This window comes from Panthera uncia (assembly GCF_023721935.1).
Source record: "Panthera uncia isolate 11264 chromosome A1 unlocalized genomic scaffold, Puncia_PCG_1.0 HiC_scaffold_16, whole genome shotgun sequence".
NCBI classification, from domain to species: Eukaryota; Metazoa; Chordata; class Mammalia; order Carnivora; family Felidae; genus Panthera; species Panthera uncia.
Window position 1 is genome coordinate 44,297,158 of NW_026057576.1, and position 27,292 is coordinate 44,324,449.

Below are 27,292 nucleotides of genomic sequence, written 5' to 3' on the forward strand. Positions count from 1 at the left end.
ATTTTTCTTGGATTGAGTTTGACAACTTTGAGGATTCTTTAGATACCAGATAATTTATATATCACATCTACCTGGAGACTCATGTGCTTTCTCAGACCACTTTGTCCATTAGCTAAGTTAGGACATGAGTGGTCTGTGAACACACAAATTAGGGCTGATATTTACATTGACCTTATTGAAGTTATCATTCCTGATAAAGAGGACTGGCTTTGATATTACTCATTGGTTAATATGTGTATGCAATTTTTAAGAGAGCTGCAACAGAAATCTTATGATTTTAATAAGATTATATGCATATACACGCACATAATTTTGCTGATATCCATAATGCTCTAAAAAATAAGACTTTCTTAAATGTACAATTGCATTAATCTTATATATACAAGGAGATGTCTTGCAATAACATATGGTTCTATCCTCAGGATTTAAAATAATAATTATCATGGTTTTTGGTAAAACAAACATAGGCCAAAATATTCTTCAGGAATGCTTCTTCAAGTTTCTGATTTTTACTTACTGCATATCTGATACTTTACAAAAGTATATTTCCTTTACTCTAAACCGAAAATGGCACATTCGTAGCTGATTAAGTAGCACAATTAATGTCACACAATATCCCCAAAATGATTGAGTTTAAAATGCAAAATAAAAGCAATTGGGAGGATTATAGCAGTTAATCATTTTAGGCTTCCCTTTGAAGAACCATCTTCATTTAAAATAGAAAACAAATATTCTTTTTACTGTTTAGTATTCATGTTGTTAGACTGAGTTTATTGCCTAGAATAGATGTTAGACTATAAATGTTACCTTCAGATTTTGTTCTTTCCTAATAGTGTGGTCTCGGCAATATACATATTTAGCTCTTCTGAGTGTTTAATACAACTCCCTTTAGTATTCTATATATGATTTTGCTCAGCATATTTGTGTTATTAAAATGTATATAATGGCATACAGAACATTCAGGAAATCCACAGAGGACTAAACAATCTTATTTATTGTTAACATTCAACCAGTCTATTTTGCATGTACTTTGCCGTATCTGTCACAAAAAAGAGAAGGAGAAATTTTCAAATTTAAGAACTACCTATTTGATTAACCCATGCTTTTATTCACAGAGTATAGAACTTATAAGCCTTTCCTGCATGAGATTGGCTTCAAGCATTCAATAAAACACATTTACTATGTCCAAGATTAAATCATACATTGTTTAAAATTAATTATTCCTTTTTAATTGCATTGTATAAACAGAAATGACCTGTTAATTTAAAGAAAATCTATCAGCACAAAATGAATTCACTCATATAAACAAGCAAGATGAACTTGACCTTGTTTGAACTTGTTTTGATGTGGCCCAGATGGTAGGCTACATGCTTGAATAGCAGGCTAAAGCTGAGGAAAAACTCATATAGCAAGATCTAGATTTATAGCCTTTTGCAAATTCCTACCTTGTATTGTCCTCTCAGCATCTGTTCTGCTGCCACTGCGGTCAGCCTCTATCTCTGGGGTCAGAGAGTCTAAAAGCACAGAAAGGTAAGAGTGACACATATTTCATTTGATTCTATTGTCCTTTAAAAAAAGAGCAACCTGTTACTTTGGTGCTGAATTAAAATTACATAAATCTGTGTCATCTTGTAACGGTTGAACAAAGACCATAACCGTAAGAATCATCGAAATATTTGAATAGATAAATAAGTACCGCAAAATTGTTCATAACAGGGGATAGGGAGTGGGAAGTGCTCAGATTAATATTTTAGCCTATTTCAGTAGAGACAGGTTTGGTTAAACAGAAAAGCAAGGTCAGGTCCCAGATACTGAAGTTAAGTAACAAGACAGTGAAGGCACCTATGAAATAAAGCATTTCTCCAACACATGTGACTACTTCCCACCAGGGTCTCAGCTACAAGCACAGTTTACGGAAGCACTAGACATAGAAAAATATGAAACCACAAACACAGGTTTAACTTGTCTTTTGAGCACTAAAAATTACAGTTAGTTAGCCATGCATAAAGATGCACCCTCTTACCATTTAAGACCCTGAGACTGTCTGTAGAAGCTGCCTGCTTTAGTGTTTGTTCTGCTTGCTCACGCCGTTTGGTCTCAAATTCAAGTGCTTCCTGTAATTTTCTCTTTGCCTTCTTCTCCTTCTTTAGCCTCTTTTGAACTATGGCTAGAAAATAGTGTATATTATATTTAAAAAATTTTTTTGCAATGTTCAAAGTTACAAATGATCTATGTTTTTCATCTATGTATGTATGTGTGTGTATGTGTGTGTGTGTATATATATTTTCCCCCCTGCTGGGCTGAGTCTACTTATGCAGAGAAAGTTCAAAAAATTCCACCTTGTTCTAAACTAAATCCCAGTGAATATCCAAGGAGGCCAATTTTTATGTAGATTTGTACTATTATATTATGAAGATACCTTTATTGTCATCAGTTGGGACAGATTTAAGGAGAAATTAATGTTAGTAATTATTTATATACACTGATAAAGGAAGCCTGATTAAATTCTGTGGATTAGTCTCTGCCCTTGAATCAGAATAGTCAGAGTAGTTAGAATAATGCCAACCTTTATAAGCATGCCTCCTTTATGAAGGACCATTTTTTGGACAGCAAATGGAGCATTTCCCCTATAGTTGTTTGCAAAACAGTTAAGAATTTTTCCTTGAAATTTAAAAAGATGCAATAAATATTATTGCATATAGTGAGCTAAATACTCTTAATTATTAACATATAAGCAGTCTTTTGGGGAGATGAAGCTATTATAATTTGCTCAGAGATATCAATAATTTCTTTAAAGCAAATTTATATGCACTATACCATATTTTAAGCAAATTATATTTTATTCTGCCGAAATCTGGTGGAGAATAAAACCTCACTATAATGATAATAATGTGCTACTGCTGACAATAATGTAGTATTTATATAAAAAAGGAGATTACGATACAAAAAGTTAATTATGATACATCTTCTCCTACTGGACAATTTAAATATCAATAAATGGGAACAGATAAACGATGTTCATAAAGTGTATGTTAACTATACTTTCAGTATGATAATTGTTTCAGCTTTTACAATTTACATAAGGTAGGCAGTCAGCATATGGGGGCATGCAAATGTTTTTCTTTAGAATATATATACATATATATGTATATATATATTTTTTGCTGGTTGATAAACATTGTGGATGTGAATATGACAGAATCAGTATGAGAAAATCCTTCTGGTAGAATTAATCATAAGGAGTAGTCATTCCAAGTTTGCTTTTTGATTTCTTACTGCAGATTAAAGAATAACATTATTGTTTAATACAGTGTTTAGTGTGAAAGTGGGGTGCCTGGGTGGCACAGTCGGTCGTGTCTGACTTCGGCTCACGTCATGACCTCATGGTTTGTGAGTTCGAGCCCCACTTCGGGCTCTGTACTGACAGCTTGGAGCCTGCTTCGGATTCTGTGTGTGTGTGTCTCTCTCTGTCTGACACTCCCCTGCTAGCACTCTGTCTCTCTCTCTGTCTCAAAAATAAATAAACATTAAAAAAATAATTTAAAAAATTGTGTGAAAACCATATTAACAAAATCATTTGTCTACTATATCCCTTTCCGAAGATGGGAAATTTCTGAATTTCTGAACAGTAATTTCTGAATTATTTATTTAGATTGTATATTTCCATGGCACTAAAAGCTCAATACCCAGTGCCTTGCCATTGACTGCTTACTGTTTTCTCCTCTGTGATTGAACCAAACGATATCGCCATGTTCTCTCTTCAGCGTAGTACACTGCTTCAACAGATACATTTACAATAGATAAACATTGATAGATATTACCTTTAATTTATTGTTCACAATTAATTAAATGGGAGGTTCATGAGGTGATCTATGAAATGTTTTGCCCTCTAGTGGTTAAAGAAAAAAATCAAGATAAAGCCTCCAACAGATTTGAACGAATAAAATTCTGAAGTTCTCTCAAGTAACCAAAAGATTACTTTAGGAATTCAAGGATCTACCTTTAAGTCTTGTCAAAAAAAAAAAAAAAAAAAAAAAAAAGAAGAAGAAAAAAGAAAAAAAATTCTCCAGGTGAGAACAAAATCAAGACATGGTTATCTCATGGAAGATTAACTCTTTGACCAATCTTCATTATTCACATAGAACACATCCCATTATCAATGTTTATCATGTCCTGATTACTTTAGTACCTAAATCTATATGAAACCACATTATCTAGAAGTGTGCTGTACACGTGCAGTGATGGCTTCCCAAATCAGCCTCATCCCAGGAACCCACTAGATATTGCTTCATAGTAACAAATGAAAACAACCTACTAAGTCCTGCTGGTTTGAAAGACAAAACAGAAACAATGATTTTCAAATAATGGTGTCAAACATATAGAAGGAGAATACATGGAATATTTATATTGTATACTTATTAAATGAGAGAAAAGTTGCTCTCCCTCTGGCGTAGTTAAGATAATGTTATAGTTGAGGCAAAGGGAAAGTTGGTTATAAAAAAATATTCTTAATCTCACAAATAATATAAACACCCACATATGAATGACCTTCAAAATTATCTGTACATGTGCTGTAAAGTGTGTTAGAAGAAGGAATTCATAAATTGATAATATTATTATTTTTACCCAATAAAAATTCATATTGGTTTATACATTAATGTGTACTTGACCTTGTTGGATGAAAACGAGCCATTCAGAGAGAAAATTATACAAACACTCAACTTTGGTCATTTGTTCAGATATTCATCAGTCTTCAATTTCAGTTGATAAATATCTTACTAAATCTTCTTCGCTTGAATAGTCAGTATTTCCTATTTTAGCTTTGTGACTTAACTCTTAAGTTTTCAAACGGCAATGGTAAATAAATACAAAATTTTTCTTCATGGCTGTCATCAGAGCTCATTCTTATCTTACTTGTTAAGCTCTATGAGCAATAAAAATTATGTGATTAATGATAAAATATATTTCAATTCCCTGAGGTATGAACAGAAGAGAAACCGTGTACTCTGGGGAAGAAAAAAAATACAATGAGCCCAGGATTCAAATCCTGCTGTGAACTTCAGCGATAGTAAATTAACAAAAAAGCTATATCGTCTCACAGTAAATCACCAAACATAAGTTTGTTCTGTTAAATGTTGTATATAAAGTATTAGACTTATTTGGAAGTTTAAAAATACCTCTATTCTTTTGTTCCATAGCCAACTGCTTCTCAAGTGTTTCCCTTAATTCTCTTTCCCTTAAAAAATCCATCTTCAGCTCTGTTTTTTCCAGTTGGACTTGTTTTTCTTGAGCTCTGGCATTATCTATGGCAACTTTCAAGAGCCCCTGTACAAAGAAGGCATTCAGAATTGAAATATTTTGGTGCATAGCACATTTCATTCGTTACTAAAAGCATCTTTAAAAAAGAACCAGCTTATCAAATTCTTTCATTCTTGTACATTCACTCTGCATTCTCTAGGACAAGTACTGTAACTAAAGCACAAAACTTCTAAAACTAATTAAATTGTGTTAGGAAGACAAATGTTTTTGCCATGCAGGTTCAATTGCTTCTAATTAGAATATCCAGATCTAAAACTAAATGCGGGCAGCACATAAGCATGCTAAGAAATAAGAACTGAGAAATGATGATCCAACGTGGTTTACGCAGTCCCAAGTGATCCTAGCAGTGCCCACCTATCTCTTGGAGCTCCTTCTCCACCATTCCCTATTGAGATTATACTGGACACAATGCTTACCTTTGGTTTCTGCACCAGGGATTTGCTCTTTCTGTTCTCTTCCTGAATGCTTTTCCTCCCACTTTTTGCGTGGCTTATGCCCTCACTTCATATCACCCCTGTGTAGTTGCCAGTCAAGAAAGGCCTTTCCTCATCACCCTATCTGGATTGGCCTTCCAACCCATCTCGTTATTCTCTCCTTAGAACTCTTCATATCATTTATTATTATGTAATATTGTCATGTATGTATTCGTTTACTGCTTTATGCCGTGTCTCTTCCACTAAAATGTAAACTCTCTGAAGCAGGGACATTTTCTTTCACTTAGTACTATGTTCCTAGGGCCCAGAGAGTGCCTACTATACAGGAGATTCCAAAAATTTGATGAATAGAAATTATAATACTAGTATATTTTTCTTGACATATAAAATACACGCAAGGGATCCAAAACCCAGTGTTTAATAGTGCATTGTTTTTAAAAAGTCATTTAAAATGGTTATAATAAATTGAGAATAACTTTTAGGGGACTATTTGACAGTATAACTCAAGAGTATATGGTAAACTATACAACTGAAAATGGAATCTCATATATACATATACGCATATACATAAGAGATATATAAGTTGATTTACTCTTTGATAATTAAAATTTTAGTCATATTCTGAGATTCTTGAAAATGAGATTATGAAAACATATTAAAAAGTATTCTGCATGTGTTCTCTCCCAATATCCTTTAGAAAATTATTAGTAAACATTAGAGCTAAAATTTCTATGCTTATCACCTAGGCAATTAAAAAATGCCTTTTTGAAGTAGAAGATATTTTTGTCTTGGTCTGTGAACACCAGCGACTAAAATTTTCAACTGAAATTATAAATGAAATAGAAGTTGGTTCTATTTTGTACATCTGATCTAGGATATGACCCCTCTTGCAAGAGACAACATAAGCAGTCTGAATCTGGAATTTCAACTCTGGTTTGACTTGTTAGCCCAATAGATTAGCTCATCAACCCTCAGATCAGCTCACCAACATAGCATTATCATAAGCCATTTCATTCTCATTTCAAGCACATATAAATTATTTCATGTCTGTTATACCTGATCCTGAATTTCCTGGTATAATTCTTGTGATATGAAACAAGCTGGAGGGTTTCTACATGGCTGTTTGCCCCTCCCTACTCTTTTGTTTTTAACAATAAAACATAGCTGCTAAGGAAACTGCCATCTTAACTCAATTCAGCAACATTCCTGTGTATGTTTCTTCTTCATCAGGAACAAACAATTAGTAACAAATGAAAGAGATCATTACATCAAGTGCCCTTTTAGATCACCCCAATTAAAACTTTAGTTTAGCTGTATTTTAATTCTAAGATACCAAATTCTAATTTTCTGCTCTGATTGCTCTTGTTGACTTATCTTTGAAAGATGTACTCTCTGTGCAATGTCTAGAGATTATTTAGCAAGATGCCAATGTTGGCACCACTTAATGTGTTGATTGGTTGTATTATCAGTAGCTGTTTAAAATAAATTACTATTAAACTATTATTGTCCTTGGCTGACAAAACACAATATTTTGGTGTTCTTTAAATATGAAACAATCATTATGAATAAACATGTTGAATAATCTTAAACTGTAACTCTAATTTGTGTAATTTTATATTAATATTTGTTGTAATGTATGAAGTTGCTAAGAGCATTTATGTTTACTGTTTTCTTTTGTTACAGTTGCCGCTAATGTCCCTAATGGTAATACATTACCTATTCCTGCTGATTATGTCTGAAAAATACTAGCTTTAAGATCCAATACCCTCCAGGGACTACTTACAAGCTATATAAAATTAAGTTTCATTTTTAGACTTTAAATCAGTGCGTATCAGTAGGAGTCCAGTGTGAACAAAAATCTGTGCTAGAGCCAAACTAGTACATATGCAAAAATATGTTATTGCTTGTGACAGCTTTGCTGCAAAAAAATACAGAAAACCGATTAAATTTCAGTGCAGCAGGGGGCTGGGAAAGCAATAGCAAGTAGTGTTCACAACATCTACAAATCATTAGGACACCATTTTAACCATCAGTGATAATAGTACTTTCAGATTTGTGTAACTTCTGTAAATTTTCCAGGTAGATCATATGCAAAGGTCACACTAAATGCTGAGTCTCACGTGGACATGTAGTATTGAGCAAAATTCTGTGATGACAATTCTGTGATGATGAATTACAGCAAAACACACAAGGTTTAAAACATGAATTTTTCTCCAGGAGGAGGTCAGTTATGATGTTGGACAATGACAATTCTAAAGAAATGCATTTCAAGTTTACTCTATGGCACAGCAATTATAAGAGACAATGGTTGTTTGGCCTCAAATTTCTTTCTCACGAGGCATGACTGTTGTCATATACATACATATTTTGTCTTCTAGAATGATCTTGTGAATTCAATTATTTTAATCATTTTTCAGAGAATGAGTCTTATACATTTCTTTTCAGAAGGGCATTGTAATTGATCTAGCATTTTTTCAACTATTTTTATAACCTAAAAGTACAAATATCTGCTTGTATAAGAGAACCTACAGTAATACTGATAGGAAGGAAACATTTCTTAATCTACTATTTAGATCCTAGAGAAAAGCTTCCTTCACCATATTTGTTTTTTATACAAAAATTGTTTCAGAATCAGATGGTATCAGAATCAAAGTTCTTTGAGTGTAACTGGAATTAATGTGACAAAATTCCGCTCAATAATGCATTGCCTCTAATGAGAGTAAACATCCTAGTTGAAGGGGATTTTAGTGATTGCCCATTCTAATTAAAGCTTTTTGAAGTTGAAAAAAAAAAAAAAAAAAACAAGGTCCAGATAAAACAGATGATTTGTCTAAAATCCCAAACTGGTAAATTGACTATGCTTAGATCAGAACTCTCAAGCTTATTTAAACCTTTTTTTTTTTCCTTTTAGTGTTTCTTTCCAGGATGAGAAAGAGGAGTGTCCTTAGAAACCAGGAAATTTTGTACACAAATATATAAAAGAACAGTGTCAACCAATACATTTTCACAGAAGCTCTTATAACAAGAGATACAACTATACTTAGTTTAACATGGTTACTGTTCTCCAAAGTCAGTCAATAACAGACACTCCCTCAAAAGCACTTCCAGGTATAAAACCCATCTTGTGATTATTTGATCATGTATGGCAATGTGGCAACATGGGCTCTGTTATTATCCTACCTATGTTTAAATCCAGACTCCCATCACTATAATATGGCCTTGATCAAAAAACTTGTCTGCCTCCATTTACTCATCTGTAACATGGAGCTAATAATGAGATCCACTGTGTGGGATTATAAAGATGATTCAATGTAATATCATATAGAGTTCGCATAGTGATGAACTGTGGACATGGTGATTTATAGTAAGAAAGATATATTTGGTCTTCATCTCAATCCTGGCACAGAGGTCCTACAATGGGTGGAATTTTCTAAGTGAAAAGAGCAAAAAGGTGAAAAGGGTGTGTTTTGTTATTCACAATAAGCCCTTCTCAACTACACCAGAGTTCATTTTAACCAGGTGACTTTTGGAAAGCCCTAAGGATTTAGGCTGGTTGACAGGGGAACTAACTCTGTGATTAGAGGGATGGAACTTTCAGCCACACCCCCCTGATCTGTGGGAGGACAGAAGGGCTATAAGTTGAATTAATCGAGAATGTGGGTGATTTAATCAATCACACCAATATAATGGAAACTCTATGAAAACTCAACAGAGTTCAAAAAGTGCTCAAAGAGCTTCTAGGTTGGTCAACATCTGGAGGTACTGGGGAGGTGGTGTGCTCAGAGAAGGCATGAGAGCTCGGCACCCCTTCCCACATACCATGCCTTATGGTCTTCCATCTGACTGTACCTGAGTTATGTCCCTTGATAGCAAACTGGTAATCTAGTAAGGAAGATGTTTTCCTGAGATCTGTGAACTGCTCTAGCTAATTAATTGAAACCAAGATGGGGGTGATGGGAACCTCTGATCGTAGCTGCTTGGTCAGTAGCATGGGATATAACCTGGGCTTGCAATTTTCATCTGGCATTTGGGGAGGGGGCAATCTTGTGGAACTGAACTCTTAACCTGTGGGATGTGATGCTATCCCAGGTAGATAATTGAGTTAAATTGTAGGGTCTCCAGCCAGTGCTGCAGAATTGCTTGATGTGGAAAAAACTATCCGACTTTTGGTGAGCAAGTGTCGGAGGTGAAGTGATGTTGTAGTAGGATATTGAGAGCAGAAGACAAACACAGGAGTATTTTTTTTCTATATAATGACACATTAAGATTGTTCAGTAACTGTTAGTTTTTACTAGTATCATTATTATTATTGTGGTGGTGGTACACAATGTAAATTAGTAAGTACGGTATATAGTCCAGACCTTTAAGAGATAATGCTATTCTCTTGAGCACAGTAAACTGTGTTTAGAATACTGGATATATTTCACTGTTGTTTTTTTTTTTTTTTTTGGTTTTGTTTTGTTTTAATGAGCTCTCTCCATGAATTGGTAATGAGAACAAAAAGAAAACTTCTATAAACATAATTAAACATAAAAAGATATAATGTAACACCAATATATCTGATCTCAGTCTACCCATGTTTTGAAGCCAATGTCCTATTTTGTGTACCTTTTTGAAAGTTTCCTCCTAATTATTTTTATCTGTTATAATTAAAATGACATATTAAAAATGCAAATAAAAACTATTAACTTTTAAAATGTATAAAATATAATAGGATTGGCTGTGGCATTGAAATGTAAAGACTAGAAGATACATTATCAGTGTTTTGGCCTTAGTAGTAAGTCAGATCCTTCTTCCTCTTCTTTTGTCAAACACAAATTAGAGAATACTTTTTAAGTCCCATAGTTGGATTATTTTATTTATTAGGCCATAGTGATGCCATCTGGGACTGCCATTTATTGTGGTTTTAACAACCCTTTTAGCTCTTCTTTGTTTATATTAATTCCTCCATATAGGCAAATCATAGTGAACCAAACTCCCATCACATATCACCTTATGGCATCTATCTTCAATGCTATCCTTACCCCTAACTAAATATCACATTCTCTACCTTATTTTACCTTTGTTTTTAATTTACCTATTCTTATTTGAATATTTGTAAGTCATTTTAAGTTATTTTTATAATAAGATAAACAATGTAAATTATTTGTTCCCAATCCTCTGTACAAATAGGTTGTAGCTATGCTTTACAGCATGAAAGCTTGGATTGAGAATAATGAGTAAAATTCTCCTTTAAGTGTGTTAATTGGGTAGCCCACGTTCGAAGGTGTCACATTCAGTAAATTGACACTAAAATTCTATTTCCTCACTTAAATTCTCATAGGGAGTTCTCCATGGACATGTTTGAATAAGGAAGCCATAATAAAATATTGCCACATAGAGAAAGACAAAATCCACATAAAATAATTATTTTTTATAAAAGCAAAATCTGGAATGAATCCGTATCACTCAAGTGAAATTACTATCCTTTATGGAAGATACACATATTTAGTATATAGAGTACATTTAAAAATACTAGTGTATAGTATTTTTCTACAGGTCCTCTTTTAAAGCAAAAAAAAAAAATTATGAAAATTCAATTTGGATATGTCATGTAATGGACATCTGTACTAACCATTACAAATCTGAAAATTGAGATTTATCAAATATAGAATATCATGATATGAAATTATTTAATATTAGAAAACAAAATCTTAAACACATTATTTTGAAGGGTTTTTGGTCATTAATTGTAAGAAAAATAGACTTCTATACATTAAATTTAAATACAACCCAATGTCTTAAGTTTAATTAAAATAGTAAATATACATAATAAACTTTAATTTCACACATGGGATTGTATGATTTGAAACATGTAAACATTTTTAACTCCATTTTTTCCATTGCCATCCTGATAAAATATCTCCAAAAGAAATATGGAGCTTTAAACTTACCACACAAAAAGCATGTTACCATTTTGAAATAGAAAGCAGAGAACCCCATTATATATAATTGAAATTGCAGAGGAAATTGAGGTAGGCAGAATGTAATTACCCAAATTAGAATTTGGACAGCAAACACATTTATACTGTATGCCCAATAAGCCAGGGTCATGACTGCTTAAACATTCTATACCATTCCTAGGATATTACTATAACTCAATAAATGTGGCAATAATAAAGGAACTAGCATTCGCAACTTTTTGCAAAATGAGGTGAAACCATTATTGAACATAAATCCAGTATATATGTGTGTATATGCATGTGTACATGTGTTTATACATGTATGTGTGTGCGTGTGTATATATTGCATATGTGTGTGTATTCCTATGCATGGAACTCAGTAATATTTTTAATTTTTATTTTACCTTATGTACATATATGTGAATGCACTGAAGTGGACAAGTATAATTTATTTTCAACAAAATATTCTTACTGTAGGTGTTCTGACTTTGACAGACCCAGATCCCCATGACTGGGGACTAACGATAAACAATTTAGCTTGCCTTGACTATTGTCCCACCATCAACTCTTGCTAAAATATGTCCTCAAGGTTGACTGGAAGGTCAGAAAGAGAGTATATTAAATCTAGAGATACCTTCAATAACATATATGTCTAAAATCTGTACATTTTAAAAATGGGGTTTTCTCTTCATTCTTGTTTTTTGGAAGAAATAATTACAGTTTGAGGTGATGCAGATACATTTCTAGTCTGGGAAACCTGGTGTGGGATAGGTGGAGAAATATTCCCAAGCCAGCAGTATGTGACTTAGAGATTTGGTATTCACACACAATGCAAGAGCCCATGTGTGAACCCATTCTTGAGATGAGCAAGCTGGTTTATACTGATGATACCCAGAAATGTTTTCTCTGCTGAAACTGAAATTAAATGACCACTTTGCTCCTTAAACACATTTTAGTTAATGAAGATACATATAACTGGATGGAGAATTTTAAGTAAACCCTTAGCTTTTTCTTTGCTTCATATGGAGTTGTAAACATAACAAAATTAATTATTCCCTTATTTTCAGAGTGTAAACTCAGAAATGTTGAGGGATATTTTCTGAAATCATTTAATTTAACAAAAGAAAAATTCATTAAAAACTCCACCTCATTAAAAAAAACAATAATATGGGTCAAATTTAGAAAAAAAAAAATCTTATGTTTATTTAAAAATATAATCAATTATTTGGCCTTGATTAAGTTTAGGCTAGATTGATGATTTATTTCAATTACTGAGATATAAAACCTAAAGTTGAATACAGTTCTGGAGACTCTAATTACATTAGTATTAAAAATGCCACATTAATAGATGAGAAGATATGTTACATTAAAGGCCTTCTGTTATGTCCTTGGAGAGGTAAATAAAATTAATTACATTTCTACTGGGAGAAAGTTTAATATGGTAGGAAATGTGTACAGAAAAATATCACTAAGAATCAAGTACTAGCATAAAAAATTTAAAAAAGAAAACACAACAAAAGTAACAGCACAGTATCTTCAAGCACATTCTTACTATTAGCTACTCCAAATATGGAGAAATAAAGGGCAAAAATCTCCATCTGGGGTCCACATGATCGCTTCATGTGTGGGCAAGAAAATTATGCTTTCTTGTATCCCAAACACTCTTATTATTTTGGCTCCATGCTCTATGTTATTGTTAACTGTAAGTATTTTTGATTCATAATGTACTGTACGTAAAATATACATCCTGGGGACTACATAGGAAATCCGTGCAAAGTTTTGTATAGCTTTTTGAAGTCTGTTCTTTGAAGAAACCCTATTAACTGAAACAAATTTATTTATGAAAGAAGGGATTTTTTGGATTCTTTTATATTAGACATATTTTAAGTGACTAAACATATCATTTCCTCACTGGAAGGCCAACAGTTTAAAAATAACCAAATATTTATTAGAACTGGTGTGCCGTCGTTTAGTAAATCAGACAAACTTAAACAGTTAGATTCCTCCCATCAGTTGGCAATAAGGAGAGCATTGAGGCAGAATGATTTTTCAAATGCCCAGGTCATTTTCACTGAAGCTTTTATTAAGGCTGCGTATACATATTTCTAAACCAGTTTGAGTAGTGTAGCAAGTTTAAAATCTTCAACTGCTGGAAAAAGTTCAATGTCATGATTCAGGCAATCTCATGAGTGGCTTAAGCTGGAATAGTATGAATTTGGGAAAAATTCACAGCTTGAGTCTTCCCTGTTCCTTTCTTCCAGGTTACAAAAAGGCCTACCTGTATGTTAGTCAGCAGGGTCTCTATGGAAGACAATCCATCAGGAAACAGAAAAGGAGGCGGAAAACCTGGAGGTAGTGGTTGTCCATGCCCAGTTAGAGAAAGTTTGTCAAGGCTGTCTCTTGCGGTTGGTGTGGAAAGCGGGGTCTCATCTGTATGTGATTGAAACAAAAATATAGAACAAGTTACGCTTGTCTGTTTTTATTAGACCTCAGTAATGGCTTCCCTAGTGGTTTCCAGAACATTTATTGCAAATTGGTTCCTGCTATCAGGAGAAAATGCTTTCTGCTGAATTTTCTTTAATGAAAAAGCTGTGGAGATACAACAAGATAACATTAATGAGTAACTTTATAAGCCTTTTAAATGCAGTCTCTAATGAGACTGAGTTTACAGTGCCATAGAATCTTTTTAAAACAAATATTATCTCACATATAGTTGTGATAATATACTCAGGCTGACTTTATGGGCACCTTCCCAATTATCTCATTTTAGTTTGTTCTGTTTGGATTGACAATAGAATATTTCTAGAGCTTCATATAAAAGAAATGCTTTGTATATTAGTATGTGTGTTGCTCAATTAACCCTTCCTTTATATCAATGATTTGTTCAAATATATTCTTAAGGAATCTACAAAAGGACGTACAATTAAAATTTGTCATTTTACGACTAAAAAGAAAAACTGGAATCAAATATATTCCGAAATTATAAACGAATTATTCAGTATCATTAAAACTAAAGGGCTAATTCTATTGACCCTGAACACTTTTTACCTTCTGATTGAAAAACTAGCCCTTTATACATGAAAAAGGAGTCTAAAGAAAGGATAATGAAACACAACGTCCATAACAATATTTAGAAAATCAAATATAAAACCCTCTAAGATAAATTAATCTTTACTTTATTTATTGAATATTCTTCAAAATTTTAAGCAACTCAGAGTAATGTCTCGATGTGGATTCCTTTTACTCTCACGGTGAAATCTTTTCATTCAGCTCTTTATTATTTAAACATTTTTTTTTACAGTTTCATTTCAGACACCAACGTTATGGCTTATTTTAGTTTATTATATCACAGAGAAAATTTTATTCATGGCAGGATTCTCAATTTTATAAATATTTTCATATTTCACCCCAGGAAAATTAATCAGAGCAATGTATTTGCACAGTCCTGATAGGATCTCTCAATTTTGCAAGTGGCTAAAAACTTCAGCACACTTGCCTTTATGCTTATAATTTGATTCCACTGTTCTCGATCATTCCTTTATTTTCCATTACAACACCTAACCACACAACACGTTTTCCAATTACCTCTCTCTGGGGCAGAAATATGGAAGTAGGAACCTCTCTGTCTCTAACTAATGTCAGAACAAGTTAAGTTCATCTCCCTCACCTTTCCACATTTCTAGTTAACAGGCCAAAAGGGAAGAGAAGTTGGGGAGGAGAGTATCGGACACAGGCTTTCTTTCTATTAACTGCCTCTCTTCTCACACTACACTCACTCCCTCTGCGGTTTCTCCTTTCACTCCCTTCTCTGTTGACTTACTGACAGGCGATCTGAGGCCGCAGGTTCTAGAAGAAGAAACGGAGTTAAGCAGCTAAAGTAGGACTCTCTGTGTTATTTTTTTTTATCACCCTTGTCACTGGGGGTTGAAGAAAGACTGCTGTGCAGGGGTAGGGCTACTGCATGGCTAATGTGATCAAGATGATCTTGGACACCCTTTACCTAGCTGTCATAAATTACTCCTCCAGACCAAGGCTGCTAGTGTTTTCTCATAATAGCTCCAAAAAGGCGCTTGTTAAACATCTATGTGCATGTGAAATTGTTTAAGAATGGAGAGCAATATTTTTCGATCAGCATCACCTTCGCTGTCACATGCTAAAGAAAATGTGGCTTAATAGATCATGGGGATAATAATTGCTTGTCTCTTGAAGAGAGGCATAGAACCAGATGACCACCTGAATTTGCTTTCAGCTTTAGAGACTGATTCCACAATTCTTTAAAGATCGTCTAAGAAAAAAGCACGATATGAATGTACACACACACACACACACACACATACATACACACACATTTGAGTATAAGTTCCATCATTCCCATGACTATTTGATGTAACTTCAATACATTTATGCTTGACTATGTTTGGCTGTTGTGCAAATTAATTAATAAAATCACTCATGACACACATATTTACATAGCTAACACTTACTTAACATAAACAATGTGCTAGACACTGAGGACAGAAGGCTTAAAAACACAATCTACAAACCTCAAGTAGCTTAACCTGGACTGGAGTGACTGATCCCAATTGTTAGTAGCCAATTCCTATAGTTAGTGAAATATTTTGTCCCCCAACATTATTTCATTAGCTACTCTATTTTTCCCGATATAGGATTCAAATTGTTCTGTGTGTGTGTGTGTGTGTGTGAGTGTGTGTGTGTGTGTGTGTGTGTGTGCGTGCGTGTGTGTGTGTGATCTATTTTTCTGCAGTTGCTTCAGTGGAATCCTCATGCTCATCTTGGTCCTCACGGTTTCAACTATCATTTGGTATAGACTTGCATGATTGGGTTCATTCATTAGTCATTTTATATAGGAGAGATATTACATAAGGCCACTCTAAATATGAAGCTAAGAAACAGTAAAATTTAGAGCACAGTGACAACTAAAGAAATGAAAATAAAGGGTGATTCTTAAGATCAATATATATTTTTGAAAAGAAGACACACTAATCAAAGATCAAACATACAAAACAAAAATATTCCTTTGGGCTTCAAGACCCTACTAAAAAGTTGTCATCTTGTGGCAATTAACATCATAGAAAGTCTCATTGAGTCTCCTTACAAAGATGGTAAAATTGGGAATATAGTTCTTCCTTTTGAAATAAAAATGACCTTTGATATCCTAAATGCTCTAAGAAGATTAAAGCAAATGTTTGAGAGTCCAGACAACATGGAAAAGAGTTTTAACATTACCTAATCTCCACTGACTTCAAACAGTGAACAATGATGAAGCACAAATTCACAAAACACCTTATTCCAAATTGATATATCTACACATACTTTTTTAAGTTTTGTTTGTAAAAGAAAGTTTGTCAGATGGCATGCTCTTTGGATTATCACAACATTTGACAATGTAATCTGTCTTCTGTTCTTGAATATTTTGCTTTCAAATAATTTTAAACTTATGAAGGGTTACAAGAATTGGACAAAGAATTCCTAGATACTCCTGGGGTGGGTTGCATGGTAGTCCCCTAAAATATACATCCATGCCTAATCCCCGGAACCTCGGAATGGTAGCTTGCTTGGAAAGAGGATTTTTACAGATGTGATTAAGTTAAACATCTTGAGGTGAGGACATCATCTGGGTTTAGGATGGATGCTGAATCCAATGACAAGTGTCATTATAAGAGAAAAGCAGAGGGAGACTTGACAGAGACAGGAGAGATCCACAGTCAAGAGGAAGAGGCAGAGTGGAGAGGGAGACGGAGATCAGAATTTCCCAGCCATAGTAAATGCATGATGCTGACAGACACCAAAAGCTACAAGAAGTAACGAATGGATTCTCCTTTATAGTCTCTTGCACGGGGTGGGGCTTATGCCTGCGAATACTTTGATTTTAGACCTCTGGCTTCCAGAACTCCAGAAAGAAAATTAATTTTTGTTGTTTTAAGCCGTCAAGATTGTGGCAATTTGTTAAATCAGCCCTAGAAAATGAATCAACTCCTTACTCAAATTCACCAATTGTTTGTATTTTGCCATGTTTACTTTGAAATTATTTCTCTGCTCTCTCCTTCTCTTCTTCTGTGTGTATGTTTACATATGTTTGAACCATCTTCCCTTTTAATCCTAAAACATCAATGCACATTTCGTAAGTATAAGGACACACTCTTACCTGACCACAGTAAGTATAAAATCAGCAAGAATAACACACAGAGAATACTATTGTTTAATCAAGAGTTTCTATCCCGATTTCATTATTTGTAGGATATTTTACTGTAAAGAGTTAAATAATTAATACATCTTATAATGTACTTGACAAATACTTGGGGAATATTTTCTCTGGGTTTGTGGTTATATACTAGCCACTAAGATGGCCTCTGGTGATTCCTCCCTCCTGTTACTCACATCCTTTCTAGTACCTTCCCCCTTAATCTGAGTCAGATCTAACAAACAGAGAAAAACAAATGTGTTAGTCTGTCACTTCCAAGATTTGGTTATAAAAACTTATAGTTTCCATTTTCCTCTCTCTCTTTCTATTATATTTCTTTCCCTGGGAAAAACCAGCTGTCCTGTCATGAGACAACCCTGTGGAGGTACACATGACAAGGAACTGAGGCCTGCCAGAAACCATGTGAGTTGGCTTGAAAGCAGATTCCCCCTGCCCGGTTGAACCTTTACATGAGGCTATAACACAAGCTGACAGCAGAGCTGAAACCTCATGAGAGACCTTAAACCAGAAGCACCTAGCTAAGTTGCATCCAAATCCTGATCCACAGAAATTGAGATTTTAAATGTGTCATGGTTTAAGCCACTAATTGTTGGTACAATTTGTTACACGGCTATTGATAACTAGAATAGGACCTCACATTTTGAATACTTTGGATTATGTATAGAAAATGACTTAGTGTCCAAGGTGTATCAACCACTTTGGACATGTAACAACTTCTTCAGGCTTCGATTTTCTCAAATTAATATATAGATATATATATATATATATATATATATATATATATATATATATTTCAACCTATATATATACTGAATGAAACAAACTCTAGTGTCATGCAAATGTAAAATTTCACATTCTCTATTATCTCTTATAAAAATTCTTAAAAATTAGTTGAGTGGATGGGGCACCTGGGTGGCTCAGTCGGTTAAGCGTCGGACTTCAGCTCAGGTCGTGATCTCACAGTTCATGAGTTCGAGCCCCGCATCGGGCTGACAGCTCAGAGCATGGAGCCTGCTTTGGATTCTGTGTCTTCCTCTCTCCCTGCCCTCCCCCATTCATACTCTGTCTCTCTCTGTCTCAAATAAATATTAAAAAATTAAAAAAATAGTTGAGTGGACATTCCACCCATATTTACTGGAGATTTCACCTATATTGACTGAAAAAGAATTGAATCACATAAACACAAAATTCCAAAGCAAGTTATTAATTATATAGGTTTACAAACTCCATTTTACAAGGATTCTTAAATTTCCTGGCTTCATTTTATCAAATTAGAAAAAGTTCAACCATTTATAAGACAGGCACTCCCTACACCTGGGATGGAAAATTAGATGCAGGGAAGGGTATGTCCTCCTAAGAATAAAGTAAGCACTTTTGAAAGCCACACTAACTAGGGTACAATTTTTTAAGTACTCCATATCCATAGGGGACCAGTAGTTATGCCAGTTCTCAAAGGAGTTCTTGTTATTCTTAAATTCCTAAAAAAGAGTGGTTTATAACTTTCTTGTATTTTAATTCAGTTGCAGGGAACCACAGTGGTTTTCTAAAGGAAAATAGAACTGCACATAATACAATGTCATAAATGATTTCATCTGTTAACCAGAAAAATACTGATTAACATTTTAATAATTATATAATAAGTATAATGACAGTTATAACAACATACAATCAATTAGGATCAACTAGGATATAATGGACAAGATAAATAGAAAGCAGAGATGGAAGATAAGAAAACGTTTATAAATCCAAAATCAATGAAGTATGAAAAAATGATATTTCATTCTGCTCATCATTTCATCTCATGATTTTCCTTGTATTTTAAGTCACATATCAATAAATGACTATCAGTAAGATTGATGCCTCTGTAAGACAGCTTTTTTTTCCATCCAATCTTATCACATGTAACAATTTAGCAGGATATCCTAAGGAACAATGTTGTTTAAAAAAATAATGGGCCTCTACTTTTAAAATGTTTTCTTTCCTGTTAATAAAATCTACTCAGTTGTTATTTTCATAACTAATCCCTTTGGGTTTGAATTATATATTCTCTTTCAAGTTCTTGTGTGTGTGTGTGTGTGTGTGTGTGTCTTTTTGTATCTGATGTCTTTTATTACATCATAAATTCCAAGTACAAAAATATTCACTTTTAGAAAACCATACGTTCCAAGGGAATTCACATTTATTCATCTTGATGTAAGTAGATAGCAACACTATTAAAATAAAAAAGTCTCTCTATTTAATGTTTACAAGTGATCTGGGATTTTGTATGAAAATATTATATTTTTATACTGGAAAAGTGAAAAAAATGTTGACAAAAATTCTAGAGAATATGATAATCTCTATGAATATTTATTTATCAAAATATGAATGTTTCTTTGCCCCTTTTTGTTACATTTCTATCACAATTATATAGAAAGTTACATTTATTGGTGGTTTTTTTTAAACTCATCGGCCACATCATTCAACTGGAGTACGGGCACGAATAATCTAAAATACCAAGGGTTGGTATTTAAAAGATTTATTTGAAACTTATATTCAGGCATCAGACACAGTCATTTAAGTTGAGTTCAATCATAATCTCAATCCTAGTTCACTCCTACTGTAGTACGCTTGGTTTAATTTGGCAATGGAAACTAATAATAAAGTAGAATACTGTGATCCGGAGTGTAATCTTCAATTAGAAATGGTCATGCATGTAAACGTTTTTCTTTCTATTTTCATCTTCTCATAAAATAACAGATTACAAAATATCACATCAAATTTTATTTGCATGACTTTCATGTATCTATTTCAAGTCTTATAAAATATCCAGGGGTATGATAGAGTAAAGCTATTTTCCCGTATTTAATTTTAAGCCCACTTCTCAAAATCTGGATGCAGCTATGGTAAAATGAAGAGCAAACCAGGCTAGATTCAGAAAGTGTGAGTTCAAGCCCTGGCTCTAGCAAGTAATAGCAAATAGTGGAGAAAAAAATCCATCTCTTATATTCTATGAGATTCATTTATTTACTAAAAAGATGATTACAAACTCAAAGGATTATAGTTTAAATCCAAGTAGATTATGTATATGAAAGTGCTTTGTAAAATATAAAATGCTAATAATAAACTCTCAATAATTAACAAATCACTAAATGTATTCTACATTTCCTTTGGTAAACTTGGCTTCAATGTGCCATGGAGAGAATCTTGCTCTTGTACCATAAGCACGAGACTTCTCTACTATTTCTCTCGAATGAGGCTCGTGATGATGAAGTATTACGTTGATAATAAAATTCTTACTATATGTTATTTTGGTTGCCTTATACAAACTAACCCTGAAGTAGTTCAGCGAACAGTTAAAATTAACTATGATAGAAATAACTTGAGAAAGGGCAAAAGGATATGAACTAGTTTATCAACTTCTCTTCTGGCAGCAGGACCTAGAGGAAATGGGTAAGGTGACTTACACAGAACGAAAACAGTACAGATTCTGGAGAAATCGACTGTCAGAAACATAAAAACACTTACGAGTTTCCTTGGAACAGTATCTGGATTTTGAGTTTGGGTGAATGAAGGGAAGGATTTAATATGGAAAGGACATCATTGTAAGTGCGTGTTTGGCAGCATGCTGGAGGTGCGCTAAAATATACACCAAACTCACAGTTCTGCCTAATCTGATGCACTTTAAACTATGTATTGCACATATATGCAATTATCACCTGTATCAGTGGTTCTTACCTCTTGTGTAGTTTACCTTTGAGATGCTGATGGAAATCAGGGATCACTCCTTAAAGGTAAAAATAGAACATAGAATCTCAGCTCCCTAACACAGAGTAAGCCCTTATTAGTATCTGTCGAAGGAATATGTGAATGAGAGGAGTTGAGGCTAAAGCTGGAGCAGTAAAAAGTGCAGAAATGAGAAGGATGTAAGTCTCTTGCACACCCTGAGGTTATATCACACCCATGATAGTAAAACTAAAAATACCTTCTATTGGAAAACCACTCTATTGATTACAAGACAACTGCATAGACATTATCTTGCATGAGGAGGAAGCTGTAGAAAGAAGATTTTAAAAATGCATGCAATTATAATCTCAATAAGGTTATGGTGCCAAAGGATTGATTCAAATGGCACCCAGTGGTTATTAAGAAAGGGGAGAGATAATATTTAGATGATACAAGTACAGAAAGGGTGAAGAAAATAAAATCTTCATGGCAAGGTATATTAGAAACGAGCACTGAATATTGGGAAAGAATTAAACAGGAGGAGGTCAAGTGGTTCTATAAGGAAACCATGCAGGTTGACTGTTCAAGGAAAACCGGCATCCTGAGGGTCCTGAAGAAACTTTTATTTTTAAAGGGAAACCCTATTTTCTACCATTATGCTTAAAATACGTCTTTAATCTCTGGCTATTCTACATTTATATTTCAAAAATCTATGTATGAAGGAAACTCTAAATCAAGCTATAGATTAATAATTCCAGACAGAGACTTGACAGCAAACTCCTCACCGTCTTTCGCACCTGAGACAATGAAACTATACACTCTGATATCTGTGTGTACATTTTTTTTCCTGCCACAGCTTCACAGCTTGGGATTTCTTGGCATGCGCGCGTGTGCACCCACACACGCGCGTGCTCGCGCGCACACACACACACACACACACACACACACATTTACCTTTTAAACACTTCGGGTGCTTTTACCCCTGCTTGTTTGTTAAAGACATAAGTCCTAGTGTTTATGAAAGAGCTGGCACAGCTATGCTGAAAAGATCCACTTCATTGACCTTTCTGTCTCTTCCGTGACCCTGTAGGTTTAACCTCACTGCTGATACTGCAAGTGAATATGGGAAAACATTTATTGAAAGCTGCATAACACACACGGTTATATTTCCTCGGTTGATGTTTTGCATATCTGCACAGTAGGGCCATTAAGGGTTCTAAGAGCACAACGGAAACAATCATAGCGTTTGTTTTTAGATGACTGACTCAGGACATGTACACCAGGCTTTATATAGAAACTGTTTTTGTTTTATTAAGGGACTGTTTGCCTGTTAGTGATAACATCATTAAAAATAAATGAAAGGGGGCTGGTAAAATGCTTCCCAAAAGCAGAAACCTAATTAAAGGTGATATGCCTGCTATGAGGCTTTTTTCAGGACTCAGAAATAGAACGAGGTTAGTTCTTTCTCATTTTATAAGGACCAGAGAAGACCTCACACTAAAACATCACTTCTGATCTAATTTTCTATTTCTGTGTACTTTAATAATCTACTTTACGGGCGATGCTTGCCCATAGAAAGTGAGCTAGTTTTGTTCCCACAGATAGCTGCTTCATCATGTCGCAGTGTATGAAGAGAAAATCTGATGGTTCGGGTCAAACAAACAAAAAAAAAGCACTCTCCTTTTACAGCAAATCGTACTGGTTGTGATATACACAGTCACAGCAGTTGAAATAATGCACAAATATTTCATAATCCTAAAAGAGCACTTTTGAGAGTCCGAGTTAATGGTAAAAAAACATTTCCAAATCATGGTTTATAATTTCAGAAAGAAAAAAAAAAAAGTAGACCCTTTCATTTTAAGGGGTGGAGTTACTCTAATTTCATGGATGGTGGAAAAAGCAGGAAACTGCATTCCCTTGATAACTCTGCCCTTATTGTGCTGTGACCTTGGCCAATTTACTTAAATTTACATCTGCCAAAAATGAGTTTCTGAAATGTGCTTTGAGAATTTTCAGGGGGGTGGGAGGGAGGAGTTGTCACATCAATTCAAGGCCTTTTCAAAATTAATATTACTTTAGAAGTAAAGAGAAAAAGACGAGAACACTGGGCTCCCTCACAGAGCACTATAGTTTGATACCCTGGTTTCTTCTTGTCACCTCTGCACAGTTTGGGTTCATTTATGAGTCTCCAAGCTGAAAATGAATCTTTTGCTAAGTAAATAAAACAGAACAATTCCCAACTTATCCCCCTGAAATGTAAAGTAGCTCTGGTATTATGGATTATTTAAAATTGGATTTGCACATAGGTGTTAGACTAAAATTATCATGGAATTATAAGAAGTGTGAGAAATCTCTGGAAATCATTTGGTGTAAATTTTCATTTTTCAGACAGAATAAGTCCGATAAGTGATTGACCCAAAGTTCTTCAAACCCAAGTTTGCAAATTCTCATTTCTTTCTTCATTAAAAGTTATAGTATCAATTTAGAGGAAATACTGGGAAAAATATTCTGAATGCTTCCAAGGGTATGCAAACCCACAAATATACACACACTTAAGACAACTGAAGCATAGCAGGATATTTAATAACTATTAAGGAATTTTAGGAGCGATAATAATGTGATTGTGATTTAAAGACAAGAGCCCTTATTGTTAAGATATATACACTGGAAATTTAAAAAATATATATTTACAGATTAAGTAAAATATGTTGGGGATTGAGTTCAAAATTATCTGAGGGAGAGAAGGAATTGGGTGGGGGAATTTATAATATCAGTTGGGGCTTGCAATGATCATTTTTAAAGCCAAATAATGGGTAGGCATATAAGGGATTTGTTACTCTATGCTAATTTTATGCTTGTTTGAAATTTTCTATAATAAAATGATTTTAACATAAAAATAATGCTATGCAGTAAAAATTCTATTAACTCATTTTTCTTTCAAAATTCAGAGGCATTGGTATGATGATCATCAGCATTACCATCAAAATAACTAGCATATACTGAGTGCTTTCTGTGTGTGCAAAGCAATGTTCTAAGCGCTTTGCATGCATTAACTAATTTAATCCTCTCAATAATTCTGGTAGATTGTTACTAGCATTCTACTCATTTTACACATGAGTAGATAGAGGTAAACATAAGTTAATTAACTTGCCAAGATAACTCGGCTAGTAAAGAGAGGAGCCAAATTCAAACCTAAGTAGCCCTGCTCCAGAACCCTTAAACATACGAGGAGTAAAATGTAAATTATCTATAAGATTTTTTTAAATGCATTGGTATATGTGTTCAAGTATAAGAAACATACATTCCAAAAAAGGTAATAATTTTATACTTATTTTATCTCAGACTAGAAAGAAAACTTAGACATTTCTATGTCATTCCTTCTTAATCAAGGCTTGACTTACTTCTTAAAACCTAGCCAGCGTTCATCTTAAGCAGCCAAGATTCATTCAAACTGGCGATTCGCACTGTCAGACTTGTAATCATTCATTTCTTTTTTAAGTTTATTTATTGATTTTGAGAGAGAATGAGCATGAGCATGACTTGGGAGAGGCAAAGAGAGAGGGAGGGTGAGAGAATCCCAAGCAGGCTCCACAATGTCAGCACAGAGCCTGATGCAGGGCTCAAACCCACGAACCGTGAGATTATGACCTGAGCTGAAATCAAGAGTCAGATGCTCAACCAAATGAGCCACCCAGGTGTCCCAGTGATCATTTATTTTTGAGTCCAAGATATTTTACCTTAGCAATGAAATTCCAGATTCTCACCACCTGGGACTAGCTAGAGATCTCCAACCACAAGTACAATCGACAATATCATCCCTAATTTCAGGTGCCCACACAGGTATCTCCTGCAAATTCCCCCATTCTACACAACTTTACTAAACGTCAACCATCCTGAAAAAGTGTATACTTTGTGAGAAATATTTAACCATGAAAATACCACTTTTAAAATGTCACATTCATTCCATTAGATAACAACAAAAACAAAAACAAAAAACAAGGGCTACTTAAAGATTCTTTAAAAAGTTACAAGTGTTGAAGGAATTCACTCTAAGGAGCCAGTTCCATGCCTTACCCATTCGTCAGCTACAATTCAACCTTGAGTATTGCCACAGTTTATCTCTTGCACTTGTTCCAGTTTAGCATCTCCTAAAATTCCTCACCATATAACCCTAGCCATGAACTTGCCTCACTTTTCACCATGAGAACTTTGTTTAGGTTTCCAGAACCAGCCCCACTCCTCCCCTGACTCTGTCACCGTGCTCCATGCTCACACCAGAAGCTCAGGGAGTTCTTGGCTACCGCTGGGCTCTGGTAAGATACCAGGTACCAGGTTACTGAGATGTTGCCCTAGACATCAACTTGCTGATCTAGATAAATTAGCTTATGTAAGTCTGCTAATTGATCACAAATAATGACTCTTTCTAGGCCACAGGTGTGTTTTACTAGGTCGCTTTCTTCTCACGTCCCTTGTCACAACCTCCTGAGATGGGAAGCACAGCGTGTGGAAGCGAAAAGTCTCCCGAGCCGACAGCCTCATAGCTCTACACCTTCAGCTTCACTGTCTTGAACCCATTCGTGTTTTCCCTCCCATATGGAACAACTAATAACTGATACATTTCACCAGCACTATTTCAAAGGATCAAATTCAGTGAAAATTATAACCAAAAAACTTCCTTTGTAGGTTTGTTTCCTGAAGTGTGTACAACATGAAAAACTGTGAGGGAAGTAAGTCACCATCTTGTTCACTGCTGTAACCTCAAAGGATGGCACATGACACAATTTTTATCATCGACTGGCTGAATACCTGATATAACTGACCTCCACTAGCTAGTGGGCTAAGCTCTTTGTTCTCATATGAATAAAGATAAATTTAAGCTGAGGTTAGTCTACATTTTAAATCAGTTGAGTCTGAATGAAGGAGAAGATATGTAATACAAAATGTTTGCACTCTGGGTTGCCTTTTTAGAGATGCAAATCCAGCATAAAAAAACTTTTCTATTTTCTTTACGACATTTCTTTAAAGTTTATCTTTATTCAGTTTGAGAGAGAGATAGCAAGTGGGAAAGGGGCAGAGAGAGAGAGGGAGGCAGAACCCCAAGCAGGCTCCGTGCAGTCAGCACAGAAAACACGGGGCTCAAACCCACACACTGTGAGATCATGACCTGAGCCGAAATCAAGAGTCAGATGCTTAACAGACTGAGAAACTCAGGTGCCCCTATTTATGATAATCTAAGTTTTAAAACCTCAATTTAAAAAAAGTGTGTAAATATATCTGTGGCTATCCAGTGCAGAAAGGGAACTGCTGATGATGTGTAAAAAGCATTAAGATTTGATTCATGAGCCTACGTCATAAGTGATGTTGGCTGTTCTGGGCACTGGTGAACATGCCATGACAGAGGGTCTATGCAAAGGCTGATATGCATCCTGTCAAGAATATTATAGAAACTCTTCCCTAGAAATTGATAGGAGGTTAAACTAAATGACCTTTTTATCCCTTTTACCTATTGAGATTTTACGACTTCTTCCTTTAAAACTAACTGCTTTCTAACATAGTCATATAAAAATGCAAAGGAGAGCACTAATTTTTAGGATTTAGGGAAATATAAAAAGTTAAGAGTGTATGTTTATGTCAAAGTCAGCAGTCTTCCCTTGGCGAGAAGGGGATTC

The 27,292-nt window shown here is 34.5% G+C and overlaps 1 protein-coding gene across 2 annotated transcripts in view; it reads right to left on the reverse strand.

The window, feature by feature from the left end:
- Positions 1–459: 459 nt before the first annotated feature.
- The window catches only part of DACH1 (dachshund family transcription factor 1), a 397,236-nt gene continuing 370,403 nt past the window's right edge, over positions 460–27,292 (reverse strand). Inside the window, exons 9-12 of one of the 2 annotated variants that reach the window (XM_049647052.1) lie at positions 13,974–14,125; positions 5,178–5,325; positions 2,024–2,167; positions 460–1,514 (exon numbers count right to left, since the gene is read on the reverse strand). In XM_049647052.1, the coding sequence (XP_049503009.1) occupies positions 1,402–1,514; positions 2,024–2,167; positions 5,178–5,325; positions 13,974–14,125 (557 nt within the window). In that variant the 3' untranslated portion in view covers positions 460–1,401. The remainder of the gene's footprint in view (positions 1,515–2,023; positions 2,168–5,177; positions 5,326–13,973; positions 14,126–27,292) is intronic. The other variant, XM_049647053.1, reaches the window with a different exon arrangement.